Source organism: Heptranchias perlo, chromosome 4 (genome assembly GCF_035084215.1).
Source record: "Heptranchias perlo isolate sHepPer1 chromosome 4, sHepPer1.hap1, whole genome shotgun sequence".
Lineage (NCBI taxonomy): Eukaryota > Metazoa > Chordata > Chondrichthyes > Hexanchiformes > Hexanchidae > Heptranchias > Heptranchias perlo.
This window is the reverse complement of record NC_090328.1, coordinates 31,398,552-31,414,845: the sequence shown is the minus strand read 5'-3', so window position 1 is coordinate 31,414,845 and position 16,294 is coordinate 31,398,552. Positions and strand designations below refer to the sequence as shown.

Here is a 16,294-nt window from a genome sequence, read left to right as displayed (position 1 = left end):
CAATGCGCACAGATCTTATTCAGCTGAAGGTCTCCCTTAATAGCTGTGCCCACAGTTGTCTAGTGGGTGGGACGACTTTAGCTATTGCTTCATGAGGGAAGTGAAATTTTCTTAACCACTGCCGAAGTATCCATGCCTGGATCTGTGGACAGGGATAGGCTAGTAACGGAGGGCAAGGGCCGAGGCCATTTACGACTCCTGTTCAGCCTGGAACCTCTGTAGTCGTTTTCCTGATCCTCCTCTTTAAACCAGATTAACAAGCCCAGGCTTAAGAGAGACCCCCATTGCTGCCCGAGGGCCAGCTCCCAAGACTAAGGTCTGAAAAATATTTTAAAAGTTTAAAAAAACCCTTAAAAATATCTATGGGGGAGATTTTAACACCATTCGTCCAGTGGAATTGGGGTAGTAGCGGAGTTAAAATGGAGGTGGACTTACCACCCTGTTCCCAATCCACCCCCATTACTCCAGGGCCTTCTGCTGAGTGGCCGAGTCGTCCACCTGAAGCTGTTGATTGCCTCATTAATCAATGCAAATTGGGGTCCTGTGACATACATAGGACCACAATGTAATTTTGCTGGCCTACAGGGCAGAGCTTGTGACATCGACACGCCACTCAGTAAACCTGTCGGTGCAGCACAAGACGTCCAAAAAAGGTAAGTTTTCAAATCATTTTTGCGGGGCCAGCAGGAGCAGGACTGCACCTCCAGCATCCACAAAAATAGTGTGGGCCACTGCCGCCCTAAGCTCCCACCTCCCAAGATTGCAATACCCCCTGCACCTATCTAACTGCTGGTCTATTGTGCTGGCTAAAAAAAACCAACCTGCTTCCAACTGCTATCCTGTGCCCCCTGCTGGCCGGTTTGTTATCTGGACAAATTATTAAAGTTATTTATAACTGAACAGGTAAAGTAGCTATTTTAGTAAGAAAAATGACTGAGCTACCTGATGGCTATGTTGCTAAATTCACGGTCCAGAACAGAACTGGGGTATAATGCTCGTGAAGGTCCCAAATTCAATCCCACTCTTCACTGAGTTAGCGGATCTTAACCAGGATGACCAGCACAATTGGCCACTGTGCCCCTGGGCTAGGACATGGGGCTTGGGGGAAGATGGGGTTAAGGAAAATCAACCAAGATTCCTACTCCTGATCATTCTCCAGTGACCCTTGTGGGAAAATGTGCAAGTGTGGACACGGGGAGGACAGGATCGGTCATATCTGTTCTGCCTCTCGCCAAGTTGTTTAGCCTGCAAATTCATGAAGATCACACTATTGGGGTGAATTTCCATGGGGATTCTCCAATTCATCCACCGTAACTTCAGCGGAAGAGCTGTGGAAACAGCATTTCATCCCCCCACCCTCCCCACCCTGTTTTTTTAATCTTTTCAAAATTCAAGCAGAAATCCACTTAGATGGAACGGATAGTTAAATAACTGGTTCCCACAAGCCAGATCTTGAGAGTTAAAGATGTCTGAATACTTAAATGTTGGGAAGAGGGTTTAAGTCTGAATTAGCAAAAAACTGAAGGCTCCTACTTTTTTCACAATATAGTACAAACGATACGGTGCAAATTGTGCTTGTGTTTGGTTTAATATGAGACATTTATAATGATGTCTGAATTTTATTTCAGTGGAACTTTTTAAAAATCACATTTACTTCTTTGTCCTTTTTCATTTAAACTTAGTGGCAGTAAAATAACTTAAGTTTTAAACTTAGTGAATCTTTAGATTCAGATAAAGATGCACAGAGAGATCGGCCTCATGATTTCAAACAGTACACACCAAACCAGAGGTGATTTAACATCACATTCTTCTTGTCAATGACCTTATTGAGCGTAGATTTGGGACTTTGTGCGTTTTGGACTAAGAGCTGATTGCTTTGGTGTGAAATTATGTCCCAAGGAGACGTCTTTTCGGTTGCGAACAGGATTTATGGAACATCCCCCAGACACCTCGATCCACATCCAGATTTGGAATGTTCTTGTCGTACTGCAGATTAACTATTTTCTGCTCCAGAGTGAAATCTCATCCTTAAGGCTCAGTATCAAACTTTCACGAGTCACTTGATCAGCTTCACAAATTGTACAGGATCTTACGCAACACCTGTCACCTTGTGGAAAAGCATGTTTTGATCCTGTGGAGTCATCGCCTCATAGCTGGACAGCTCCAAAGTGAAAGTAGCAATACCTGATGTCAAAGTGCGAAGGGCAGTTGAGTAACCCTGCAAGAATTCACAAAAAAAGTTTAGATCCGTCAGCAAATGTGCACCATTAAAAGGGCTAGGGAAGCCAAGAGCGAGTTACAGGACACAATCATTTAATGTTAACATAATACTTTAATCAAAAATAATGTTCCTATATTTAGAATAATTTTTCACAAATCTATTCTTTCATAAGTAGATGGTCTTACACAATGAATCACAAGCATATTTGAAGCAGGGACTTAGTAGTTATGCAGAAGTTAAATTTCTTTGAATTTAGCAAAGACTATGGGGTAGAAATTTGTTCGTGCCTGGGTGCAGGCCAGGTAGGCCTGAGGCCTGGTCAAAATTGGGCCTTGGCCCTCATTTTAAAATGTCCAGAGAGCAGCATGCACCTTCCACATGTCCTTGGGCAGCTTGCCGGTAACAGCCCTCAGGAGGGGTGTTCAACTGTATGTTGCATCTTGAAGGCATGACTTACTGAGGTGTGGGTATGCATCAGATGCAATGAAAGAGCAATAAGAGCTGTATGCAGGCCTGGGATGGGGGAACAGTAAATGTGCAACAGGTAACAGGCAACACTTTGTGCAATGCGGTCTTGAGCCATCTATAAGATATACGGTACTGTTGGGTAGTCTTTCTTTGTCAGATTCCTTGCCATCTTTTTATGCATCTAATCCCAGGTCCTGCAGGTATCAGTGATAGAGTTGAGTCTGATTATCACCTGCAGTCAGGAACGATGTGCTGCACCGGGTGGGAGGGTGTCCTGAAATGCCAAACAGGAAACCCCCCCTTGCAGCCACCTCATGCAGGTGCATGTCTTTTTGGCATTTTTGCGTTTAGGCATTAAAGCAGGCTAGAAGCCAGGTGCTGGAACCCGTGATGAACTTGGAAATCACGGGTTCCAGCACCTGGAACCCGTGATTTGCTGCACCACTTCAATTGCCCACAGAATCTGTTTTGTGCCCCTCACACTGGGTTTTCCTTTCACTTCATTTATGTTTGCCACATCCCCCCATCCTTGGCCAAGCCAAGGCTGACAAATATCTAAAATCAATTTTGAAATTTGATAAAGGCTGAAACCATATTGTCCCCATATGCAGCCCCCTTACCTTTAAATGTACATATCCCCTTAATTTGGATCTGTTGGCCAGATTTTCCCCTTTCTCCATTAGGCTTGTCTCCTGCAGAAGGCCAAAGCTGCGCAGACAGCTATGAAAAAATTATTCAAATGAACGAGCAGTAGAAAATTGGGGCAACCAGTTCACTGCACTGCTGGCGAACTAGTTCCTCAATTGTACTGACAGTGAAAAATCTCCCCTTTAGTTTCTTTAACATATTGTACATCTGGCCAAATAAATCACCTAGAGTCTTAAAAAAAAGTCTTTCTTCAGGCTTGACATTGGAAGACTACTACTTTCGGGAGCAAATCAGAATGCCATTAAAAAAATCTCAAGAAAATTACCTCATGGGTATCCATTAGAAAACAAAACTTCAACAGCAAATTTACTTTTAGTTTGCTCATGCTGTTCAGAATTATTTCGAACAATTAAACTTCTCTCGTTGAGCGTATGGTGTAAAAATCCTGGTCCAACCATCCATAAACAATTTTAAATACTCCACCTGTTCATTTGAATGTGCAACTGAATTAATATTCTTTGGTATTTATAACTTACCATCATTTCTGCAAGTGGGACAGATGCCAACACGACTCGGTTGTCCTGCCGGTTTTGAATTTCTTGGATGCTTCCTCTTCGCTGAGCTAGATCTGCCAGCACTACGCTGAGATGATCCTCATCCACTGTGATTTCCAGGTTCATCACGGGTTCCAGCACCTGGCTTCTAGCCTGCTTTAATGCCTAAATGCAAAGAAACCATTTCATTTTGATCAATAGCAAGTTCAGGCTGTGGAATTGAAAAAGTATCCAGAATTTGATTGTCATGCTTCATTTTTTATCCAGATCATGTATGTAGTTATAATGAGCAGATTACACCACTCAGTAAACCTGTAGTCAAACAAAAATATAAATAATCACAAACCATAGAAAATCTACTTTATCAATATAACCAAGGTAAAGATTGAATCCTTAAATATACTGACAGAGGAAACCGTTGTTTCAATGTTGATTTTTTTTTGAATTGCAATTTACACAAAACTCAAAACTTTGAAGATAGTTTGTAGTACAATACATGTAGTATCAACAACTTGCATTGATATAGCGCTATTAACATAGAAAATGTTCCAAGGTCCTTCACAGAGGTGTGAGGAAAAAGGGATATTGAGCCAAAGGAAGAGGTAACCAAAAGCTCAAAAAGGTGGCTTTTAAGGGGAATCTTGAAGTAGAGGAAGGTGAAGAGGCAGAGGGGGTTAGGGAGGGAATTCCAGAAAGTGGGACTGAGACGGCTGAAGACATGGGTGTCAATGGTGAGGAAAAATAAGGGAGGAGGAGGCTGGAGTTAAAGGAACAGGAAGTTTGAAAGATGATTGTAGGACTGGAGTAGATTACAGAGATAGGGAGAGGGGAGGCCATGAAGAGATTTAAATGCAAAGGTCAGAATTTTAAATTTGAGTTGTTGGAGGACCAGGGGCCATTGTAAGTCAGTGAGGCCAGATGTGATGAGTGAGCAGTACTTGGTGCGGGATAAGACCATAAGAGATAGGAGCAGGGGTAGGCCATTTGGCCCTTCAAGCCTGCTCCGCCATTTAATGAGATCATGGCTGATCTGATTTTACCTCAACTTCACTTTCCTGCCCTTTCCCCATATCTTTCGACTCCCTTGCTGATCAAAAATTTATCTAACTCAGCCTTGATTGTATTCAATGACTCAGCCTCCACAGCTTTTTGGGATAAAGAATTCCAAAGATTCACGACCCTCTGGGAGAAGAAATTCTTCTTCATTTCCATCTTAAACGGGCGACCCCTTATTCTGAGACTATGCCCCCTAGTTTTAGATTCCCCCATGAGGGGTAACATCCTCTCAGCATCTACCCTATTGAGTCCCCTCAGAATCTTGTATGTTTCAATAAGATCTCCTCTCATTCTTCTAAACTCCAATGAGTATAGACCCAACCTGTTCAATCTTTCCTCATAAGACAATCCTTCCATACCCAGAATCAACCTAATGAACCTTCTCTGAACTGCCTCCAATGCAAGTATGTCCGTCCTTAAATAAGGGCACCAGAACTGTACGCAGTACTCCAGGTGTGGTCCCACCAGCACACTGTACAGTTGTAGCATGACTTCCCTGCTTCTATACTCCATCCCCCTAGAAATAAAGGCCAATATTCCATTTGCCTTCCGGATTACCTGCTGCATCTGTATGTTGACTTTTTGTGTTTCATGTGCAAGGACACCCAGATCCCTCTGTACCACAGCATTTTGTAGTATTTCTCCATTCAAATAATATTTTGCTTTTTTATTTTTCCTCCCAAAGTGGATGACTTCACATTATATTCCATCTGCCAAATTTTTGCCCATTCGCTTAACGTGTCAATATCCCTTTGCAGACACTTTGCGTCCTCCTCGCAACTTACTTTTCGACTATCTTTGTATCATCAGCAAATCTGGCCGCAATACACTCTGTTCCTTCATCCAAGTCATTGATATATATTGTAAATAGTTGAGGCCCCAGCACTGAGCCCTGCGGCACCCCACTAGTTACAGACTGCCATTTTGAAAATGACCCTTTTATCCCGACTCTTTGTTTTCTGTTAGTTAGCCAATCCTCTATCCATGCCAGTATATTACCCCCAACACCATGAGCTCTTATCTTGTGCAATAACCTTTTTGGAAATCCAAATATACTGCATCCATTGGTTCCCCTTTATCCACCCTGCCCGTTACTTCCTCAAAGAACTCTAAGAAATTTGTCAGACATGATTTCCCCTTCATAAAATATGTTATAAGCAGCACAGTTTTAGATAAGCTGAAGGTTATGGAGAGTGGAGGATGGGAGGTCAGCCAGGAGAGTATTGGAGAAATCAACTCTGCAGGTGGGAAATGCAAGAATGAGGGTCTCAGTAGCAGATGAGCTGAGATGGGCAATGTTACAGAGGTGGAAGTAGGCAGTCTTTGGAATGGAGTTAAAATGGGTTTGGAAGCTCAGCTCGGGGTCAAACAGGACATTGAGGTTGTGAACGGTCTGATTCAGCTTGAGACTGGCCGGGGAGGGAGACATGTCTGCATGATTCAATGAGTAACCTGTGATCCTGATGCAGCACAGGCTCCAGTTATAAATGAACAATAATTGTACCACTATTAATATTGGCCATTCGATGCTGAACACAATGAACATTTTCCTTCTAGAATTATTTTTTTGTGAAGGTTTGGTATAAAAAGGAATCACTAGTGGACAGAGTTAACAGAGCCAACAGTTCTGACGAATATTAAACTTGGAGATTCTAATTTATGCCCATAGCATTGCAAATTCAGAGCAAAAATCATAATGTGGAGCAAATGAATCTCATTCTATGTTTAGTCACACCTCCTTAGTAGAAGCTCACCTTAAAATGATGGTGCAGTAAAATCTATCAACTTGAACAGAACAGCTGGAGCTGACCCAACGCTCCAGAATCCAAGCTGTGTTGTCATGGCATGTACTGAAACCTCCACTCTACTTACTAGCAGGAGCTTAATGGCTTACGCTGGTCAACTTGTGCCAGTAATTTAATATTCTGCAGCTGGGTTATATGGGCTGCACACAGTGGGGGGTTCTGTTTCCTCGATAATGCAGGACATCACTATATGTGAGGGCTGTACCCAGCCAGCATGAGTGAGGAGATACTGTAATTACATCAACCAAGTAAGTGCAACAAGAAAACTGATGTTAACTTAAAACTACAATGGGAGGTTCCAGAACAGAGGGAGTGCTGCACTGTCGGAGGTGCCGCCTTTCGGATGAGACGTTAAACCAAGGCCCCATCTGCCGTCTCAGGTGGACATAAAAGATCTCATGGCACTATTCAAAGAGCATGGGAGGTCTCCCCGGTGACCGGCCAATATTTATCCTTCAACCAAAATCACAAACGGATTATCTGGTCATTATCTCATTGCTGTGCAGAAATTGGTTGCCACATTTCTTACATTACAACAGTGACTACACTTCAAAGGTATTTCATCGGCTGTGAAGTGCTTTGGGATGTCCTGAGGTCATGAAAGGCGCTGTAGAAATGCAAGTCTTTTTACATTTCAAAACATACTGAAAATGTATTATTGTATTTTTTTCCACTCAATTGATGTACATTTGCTGTTTGGACATAAAGTTCTCCTGTGTGGAGCTATTCAATACCATTGTTATTCTAATTTATATTTAGCTTCAAATTTATTATGTGGAATTTTGTTTTGAAAACACCACCACTGAATGAGAAGTGAAATCTATAATCTGAATTCATATTTTTTAATACTATAAAACACATTGACTACATTAAGTGTTTCTAGCTACAGTTGACTACAAGCTTTTTATCTTTAGAATCAGCAACTTGGAACAGGTTTACTAAGGGCCAATCTCCTTCATTCAGGAAATCAGAGAGTGCAAGTATTAGAGCACTCTACCTGTGGAAGAAAGTATTAACACAGTGGTCAGTCTGGAAATACTTAACAGCTTTGGTGTTGACATCCTTTGATATACTTACTATACTGTACTTTTTCTCAATAACAATTTTTCCCCTGAAATGTCTTGGAAATATATATTTTTTTAATCTTCATGAATTGTCAGACTGAACACCTGGAAAAGCTCTTCAGAGATTCCATTGTCCATCTGTATTTTTTTTGGTTTTCTTTTCCAGTTTCCCATTACTATATCCTCCTTTTTATTTGCTAATTCTGTCAAATATTTGTCTATGATAAAAAGGTAAATTCACCGATCTCATACTCCCTGTGGGGAGCCACACTCGAATGGAGCGTGGGTTAGAGAATTTTATTTTAATTCAGTCTCAGATGCGGGCATCACAGGCAAGGCCATCGTTTATTGCCCATCCCCAGTTACCCTGGAGAAGCTGGGGGTGGGGGGGGGGGGGATGTTGGCATTGTCCTTGAATTGCTGCAAGGAGTGGTGATGGAGGAGTGTGGGAGATTGGCTGACTCTACGAGCGACTATGTAGGCTTGGTACCCAATTTAGCACCTGTCCCCGTATGTTAGTGAGGAGGGCTTTGCAGGGTCGACTGGGCTGTGCCTTTGTTGTGTCCTGATTCGATGTCTAGGTCACAGCCAAGTGGTCTATCTGGTTTTATTTTTGTTTTTCTTTCTAGCAGTTTGACCAACTGAGTGGTTTGCTAGGCCACTTCAGAGGGCAGTTAGGAGTCAACCACGTTGGTGTGGGACTGGAGTCACATATAGGCCAGACCGGGTAAGGATGGAAGGTTTCCTTCCCGAAAAGGGTATTAATAAACCAGTTGGGTTTTTACAACAATCTGACAGCTTCATGGTCACTTTTACTGATACCAGCTTTTATCAGGGTGATCTTGTAGCCCAATCTGCAATCGAGGCTCCACTTAAAATGATTCTCCGCTGGGAATGCGGCATCAGTGAGTTTACCCAATTATGTCTTCATTTGCTTTTTGGTTGTTTGCTTGTTTTGGCTGATTGTATATTTTTAAATAAAAAGGTCACGATCAGACAGTCCTTTAATTGCCAAATAGTTGTGTGATAGACAATGTTACATGGCTTCCAGCACCTTGAAAAATCTTTCATATGGCATAAAATCATGCACAGAAACAGCTTTGTAAGCATATCAAAGAAATAAAGTAGGATGAATGCTGCTTCATTTCAAAACTGATTTCAAGTTCCCTTTTTACACTGAAGTCTTTGTGAAAATTGCAGTTTATTTAAAGTTCCTATTTTTAGCAGTGCATTAGAGCCTCAACGTTATGTATCACAAAGCAGCAGGATGTGGTTCATGCCTACAATCATCAATGTTCTTTAGTCTTATTCTCAACTGTGGGGAGGTGCTCAAAAAAGGCAAGGTCCTTCCCTACAGGGAGAAAACAGGGGAAGGGGCATCCCACTCTTGTTTGCCTCTTAGCAGCTGATTTCACAGTGGCACTGGAAGTAGCCTGGCAGCAGGTTGAACTTCAGGAGAAAATGCCTCTTTATAAGAGGGAAACAAGTTATTTTCTCCCTCACTTTTAAATCTTCCTGAACTATGCAACATTCGCCAGGGGCAAGCAGACAACCTTCACCCAGGACTATGGCCAATGTGTGTAATTATGTGGTACTGTAGCCGCTTATATGAATGATTCTTGTATTGTACTGTAAACTCTAATATTGACGCTCAGTTTGTGGATTTTTCTCTCTTGTAGCAAATCCCTAAACTGCTGTTTACAGAAATCTAGATTTTCCAGTACAGATGCAGTTTAGACCCAAACGATTAAAAGTGGGTTTTAGATTAACTCAAATGAAAGTGTGCTGTTTACACGCAAATTTCCATGGTCATCTTTCTAGCATAGCTCCAGGTGAAGATATGGACGGATGGAGGGTGCACACTAGTGTGCCTTGGCACTTTGGATACAAAAATGGCTTAGTGGCAGAAGGCAGAGGGTGATGGTCGAAGGTTGTTTTTGTGACTGGAAGCCTGTGGCCAGTGGGGTACCACAGGGATCGGTGCTGGGTCCCTTGCTGTTTGTGGTCTACATTAATGACTTGGATATGAATGTAAAAGGTATGATCAGTAAGTTCGCTGATGATACAAAGATTGGTAGGGTGGTAAATAGTGAGGAGGATAGCCTCAGTCTGCAGGACGATATAGATGGGTTGGTCAGATGGGCGGAACAGTGGCAAATGGAATTTAACCCGGAAAAGTGCGAGGTGATGCACTTTGGAGGGACTAACAAGGCAAGGGAATACACAATGAATGGGAGGACCCTAGGCAAGACAGAGGGTCAGAGGGATCTTGGTGTGCAAGTTCACAGATCCCTGAAGGCGGCGGAACAGGTAGATAAGGTGGTAAAGAAGGCATATTGGATACTTGCCTTTATTAGCCGAGGCATAGAATATAAGAGCAAGGAGGTTATGATGGAGCTGTATAAAACACTGGTTAGGCCACAGCTGGAGTACTGTGTGCAGTTCTGGTCGCCACACTACAGGAAGGATGTGATCGCTTTGGAGAGGGTGCAGAGGAGATTCACCAGGATGTTACCAGGGCTGGAGCGCTTCAGCTATGAAGAGAGACTGGGAAGATTGGGTTTGTTTTCCTTGGAGCAGAGGAGGCTGAGGGGGGACATGATTGAGGTGTACAAAATTATGAGGGGCACAGATAGGATGGATACTAAGGAGCTTTTTCCCTTCGTTGAGGGTTCTATAACAAGGGGACATAGATTCAAGGTAAAAGGCGGGAGGTTTAGAGGGGATTTGAGAAAGAACTTTTTCACCCAGAGGGTGGTTGGAGTCTGGAACTCACTGCCTGAAAGGGTTGTGGAGGCAGGAACCCTCACAACATTCAAGAAGCATTTGGATGAGCACTTGAAATGCCATAGCATACAAGGCTACGGACCAAATGCTGGAATATGGGATTAGAGTAGACAGGGCTGATGGCCGGCGCGGACACGATGGGCCGAAGGGCCTCTATCCGTGCTGTATGACTCTATGACTCTATGACTCTAGTGGTGGAAGTGGAAAATTAAGCGCAAGTGAAATTTAAAACAATAGTGACAACTGAAGAGAAGTGGCAACCAGAACATCACAGTGGCCGGCACGACACGAGTTGTCCTGTGTAGATCCTTCCACCACACTGAAAGCAGATGACTGTCATATAACTAACGAAGAAATTCTGAGACTTGGGATGGCTGCTGCTGGAAGGCATTAGCTGGAGGCTGGATACAAGAACACGGGCTCGTGTATCCAGGTCTGGTTACCTATCACGATTGAGTTGCAAAGCAAGCAAGCAGCTGCTGCCCAAGCTCCGCATCTCTAACTGGTAAAATCATTCAATGGGATTCAGTGTCTCCATGCTGTGGTCAGAAGGATAATGGCAATGCACTTGCTCATCTTATGGTAAGTAGTGCTGCTCACAAGGAGCCCCTGGTATCTGCTTGTCCACCATATGAAGGTTCAAACCCATTCTTGTCAGTTGTCTGATGACCAGCTAGTGACTATCCTCCTTGGGGAAGTAAACTGTCTGGAATGGACTGGAGACAGTAAAGGTTATGGGCCCCAACAACCTCCAATCTATCATGCTAAAGACCTGTCACCACAGGTAGCCATTCCCCTAGCCAAGCTGCTCCAGTACAGCTATGGTACTAGCATCTATCCAATAATGTGGAATATTCACCAGTTATGTCCTCTCCACAAAAATAGAATAAATCTAAGCCAGTCAATTATTGTCTTATCAGCTGTTTCATCAAAGACCTTCTCTCCATCATAACACCAGGAGTGCATCTGTCTGCTGATGATTTCACAATGTTCAGCTCCATTCACAATTCCTTTGATATAATGAAGCGGCTCATGTCAGCCTACAGTAGGGCTTGGATAACATCCAGACTTAGGCTGACAAGTGTCAGGCAACATTAATGTCACGAGTGCCAGGTAATGATCACCACGAACAATGGAAGGCCCAGCCATCTCCTCCTAACCTTCAACAGCACAATCACTGAGTTTCCCACCACCAGCATCTTGGGGGCATCCATTGATCAGAAGCTTAACTGGACCAGCCATAACAGCAATGTGACTACAAGAGCAGGGCAGAAGCTAGGTACTCTGCAATGCGTGGCTCACCTTCTGGCCCCTCAAAACCTCTCCACCATCTAAAAGGCTCAAGTCAGGAGTATGATGGAATATGCACTACTCATCTAGATGGGCGCAGCCGCAACAATCAAGAAGCTTGACACCAACCAGGTCAGAGCATTTTGCCTGATCACTCAGCTGAATAGGCACCCCTTCCATCACCAATGCACTGTGGTTGTAGTCTGTACAGTCTACAGGATGCACTGCAGCAACTTTTTAAGGTTAAATAGAACCTTCCTTTCTTGAAACCCTCTCCACCCAAAAAGGACAAGAGCGGCAATGTTGTAGGAACACCATCACCTCCACGTTCTCCTCCGTTTCCAAATAATGTACTCAAAGTTCTTCTTTTTGACTGTGCCTTCAATTCACCACCTTAACCCTTTCCATTTTTCCCTCTTCCCATCCTGCTCGATGTCCCCGTTTATTTTCCTCCTTAATGTAAAGTGCTTTGAGATGCCTTCCAGCATGTGGGAAGCTCTAAAGAGATATGATTACTGTTTACTACTGCAACACTGTCTGCCATTCTATTTATTACAGGTTCAACTACAAATTATTACTCAATAGATTTTCAGTAAAACATCAACGTTTCAGTGCAAATTCAGCAAGTATTAATAGGCATTTGCACCAATCAATCAGTGGCTCAATAATACAGCCAAGGACCAAAACTACCAATAAAATGAACAATGCATATAACTGGTATGCTGGAGCACTTCCAAGGCAGCAATCTAATTTCAGAATTCAGGTGGCAACTGTAAACTACTCTTCTGGATTATGACGTTGTTTGAACATCTCAATCAGATTATTATCTTGTAAACACATGCAGCTATCTGTTACTATCTACAAAAACAACTGTGTGTTACAGCCTTAGTATTTAGGATGTATTTCCCAAGGCCTTACCTTCTGCATGCAGCGTGACACGCAAGCAGAAATCATTGCCATGGATGTTCCAGGATGTACACTTAGAGACTGCAGTGTGACCACCACATCCTGAACAGAGAATCTCAACAGAGGACCTACAACAAGAAAGAGGTAAATGGACTAAATTGCCATTTGCTTCAGGCATCAATTTATGCAAATTACAGATTCTGAACAGTTTGTCATGTATGTAAATAAATGAAATAAATCTTTTTTAAAAAAATGAATACAATTCAATGACAAAGATTAGATATATTATTTGGCACCTTGCAGACATGAGTTTTTGATTCCATTTTCTACAGCATGCCGAGTTTCTTTACAAAGTTGCTCCATTACATGATCTGAAATCTCAATCAGAGGAGTTGACATTGGCCCTTCTCCTAGCCATGGACGAACAGAAAGCTCAGCTGTTACCAGGTTACGTTTATCCCCTATTGTTCTATCCAGTGTATCTAAAGAAAAAAGCAACTTGTATTTATAGAGCTCCTTTTGAAGTGTAGTCACTATTGTTTTATAGGTAAACAGGGCAGCCAATTTGTACAGAGCAAGGTCCCACTAACAGAAACGGAATAAACAACCAGATAATCTAATTTAGTGATGTTGGTTGAAGGATAATGTTGGCCAGGACACAGAGAACTCCTCTGCTCCTCTTCAAATAGTGCCATGGGTTGTTTTACATTTACCTGCACAGGCAAATGGGGCCCCGGTTTAAAGTCTCATCCAAAAGACGGCACCTTCAAAAGTACTGCATTGAAGCATCAGCCTGGATTGTGCTCAAATCTATAGAATTCTATGATTCTATGAAGTCTCTGGAGTGGGGCTTGAACCATTCTTCTACTTCATTTTGATTGAAAAGGTATTATGTGTGATTTCATGCAAGATATTTTTTGTTGTTGTCGCAACTGGTTTAACCGTTGGCCTCCATACCACAAAGATGAAGGCCGGAATTTTCTGTTTTTTGCAGAATCCCGATGCATCTTTGCCAGGGTGGGACTTCGGTCAGTGATAAAGATGGACCCCTGACTCTCGATGATATTCCAGAGTCAGGGTCATTTGTATTTTTGTGGTGGGCTCCCTTCTGCTAGGGAGTCCATTTGGCTGTATAAGGGCTGGAGAACTGAAATGATTGCAGGACAGTCGATTCAACTCCTTTTGGGGAATTTAAATCCCCCCTCCGCCCATAACAATGCTGGATGCTAGAAACAAGCAGATGTCCTTTGCAGCCAATATTACTAAGGTGCATCTAACAAGAAATACACTGTGTGGTGTATTACTGTAATTTGGGAGTAATTATAACAAGCTTGCCCATTTCTGAGTGGACGTGTTATATGCCTCATTTCACTTCTGGTGGAAAATACCAGAAGCAGCAGGGCCGAGTGAGGAGTCAACGGAGTGGTGTCTGAAGAGGCTTCTGCCTCTGACTGGGCATCTGGTGTAACTGAAGTGGAAAATCTGGATTGTATCGTCTCATTTAGGACATTTCTTCAATGATATTAAATAGGCTGAATATTACAGTGCATTAAGAGCTTACCGCTTGAGCTAGCAGACTGCATTATAGTTTCTCTGTAGGCCACCTGGAGGGGTCCGAGGTATGTCTCAATTCCATATTCTCTCTTGATTCGATCATGGATTATCTCAATGTGCAGCTCACCCATTCCACATAAAATAGTCTATCAAAGCAGCAGATAACAATTAACTGATGTTTCAGAAGGGTAAATGGAGTTGAGATACAAATCAACTATAATATAACTGAATGTGGAACAGGCTCGAGGGGCAGAATGTCCTACTCCTGTTTCTATGCTCCTACTATTAATTAAATCAATTATATTTGTATTGAGTAGTGTAAGGATTGTTCACTACAGTTCTGTATATTTATCTGTCTTGACAATATTCTTAACTTTGTATAAAATAGTAAATGGTTTTGTGCACTAATCTACCCAAAGAAAAATCAGCTTTTCCGATTATCATTGAACTAAGTAGCACTTCTAATTGTGAAGTCAAAGTGCAATTGTAAATGGGGTGGGGGGGGAAAGAGAGAAACACTGTGGTGCAGAATACATGATCGCCAACATGCTACACGGTGCAAGCTTCTCAAAAGGAAATGGTTCTCCAGAAAGAGAGAAGTTCAGTCAACTGGGGACATTCTTTGCACCTCCAAGTTGTCAGTTTAAAAAGTAAGGCTGTGAAATGGATCTTTGACACTGTAACACTTCAACAGTCATAACACTGGACTTTGCCTGTGCACCATCCCTAACTGCCCTTCTTACCATGGAGACTTGGTGGCAAAAATACTCCCACAGTGCTGTTAGGTAGGGAGTTCCAGGATTTTGACCCAGCGATGATGAAGGAACAATGATATATTTCCAAGTCAGGATGGTGTGTGACTTGGAGGGGAATGTGCAGGTGGTGTTGTTCCAGTGTGCCTGCTGCCCTTGTCCTTCTAGGGGGTAGAGGTTGTGGGTTTGGGGGGTGCTGTCGAAGAAGCCACAGAGAGTTGCTGCAGTGCATCCTGTGGATGGGACACACTGCAGCCACTGTGCGCCGGTGGTGAAGGGAGTGAATGTTTAGGGTGGTGAATGGGATGCCAATCAAGCGGGATGCTTTGTCCTGGATGGTGTCGAGCTTCTTGAGTGTTGTTGGAGCTGCACTCATCCAGGCAAGTGAAGAGTATTCCATCACACTCTTGACTTGTGCCTTGTAGATGGTGGAAAGGCTTTGGGGAGCCAGGAGATCAGTCACTCGTCGCAGAATACCCAGCCAATGACCTGCTCTTGTAGCCACAGTATTTATGTGGTTGGTCCAGTTAAGTTTCTTCACCACCAGGATGTTGATGGTGGGAGATTTGGCGATGGTAATGGCACTGAATGCCAAGGGGAGGTGGTTAGCTTCTCTCTTGTTGGAGATGGTCATTGCCTGGCACTTGTGTGGCACGAATGTTACTTGCCACTTATCAGCCCAAGCCTGAATGTTGTCCAGGTCTTGCTGCATGCGGGCACGGACTGCTTCATTATCTGAGGGGTTGTGAATGGAACTGAACACTGTGCAATCATCAGCAAACATCCTCACTTCTGACCTTATGATGGAGGGAAGGTCAATGATGAAGCAGCTGAAGATGGTTGGGCCTAGGACACTGCCCTGAGGAACTCCTGCAGCAATGCCCGGGGGCTGAGATGATTGGTCTCCAACAACCACTACCATCTTCCTTTGTGCTAGGTATGATTCCAGCCACAGGAGAGTTTTCCCCCTGATTCCCACTGACTTCAATTTTACTAGGGCTTCTTGATGCCACACTCAGTCAAATGCTGCCTTGATGCCAAGGGCAGTCACTCTCACCTCACCTCTGGAATTCAGCTCGTTTGTCCATGTTTGGACCAAGGCTGTAATGAGGTCTGGGACCGAGTGGTCCTGGTGGAACCCAAACTGAGCATCGGTGAGCAGGTTATTGGTGAGTAAGTACCGCTTGAT

The 16,294-nt window shown here is 43.2% G+C and overlaps 1 protein-coding gene across 3 annotated transcripts in view; it reads right to left on the bottom strand.

The window, feature by feature from the left end:
* Positions 1-1,545: 1,545 nt before the first annotated feature.
* gfm2 (GTP dependent ribosome recycling factor mitochondrial 2) overlaps positions 1,546-16,294 on the bottom strand; it is a 65,268-nt gene continuing 50,519 nt past the window's right edge. For all 3 annotated transcript variants that reach the window (XM_067982714.1, XM_067982713.1, XM_067982716.1), the window contains 5 exons: positions 14,361-14,499; positions 13,096-13,281; positions 12,812-12,927; positions 3,874-4,056; positions 1,546-2,218 (listed from right to left, as the gene is read on the bottom strand). In XM_067982714.1, coding sequence (XP_067838815.1) covers positions 2,090-2,218; positions 3,874-4,056; positions 12,812-12,927; positions 13,096-13,281; positions 14,361-14,499 — 753 coding nt within the window. In that variant the 3' untranslated portion in view covers positions 1,546-2,089. The remainder of the gene's footprint in view (positions 2,219-3,873; positions 4,057-12,811; positions 12,928-13,095; positions 13,282-14,360; positions 14,500-16,294) is intronic.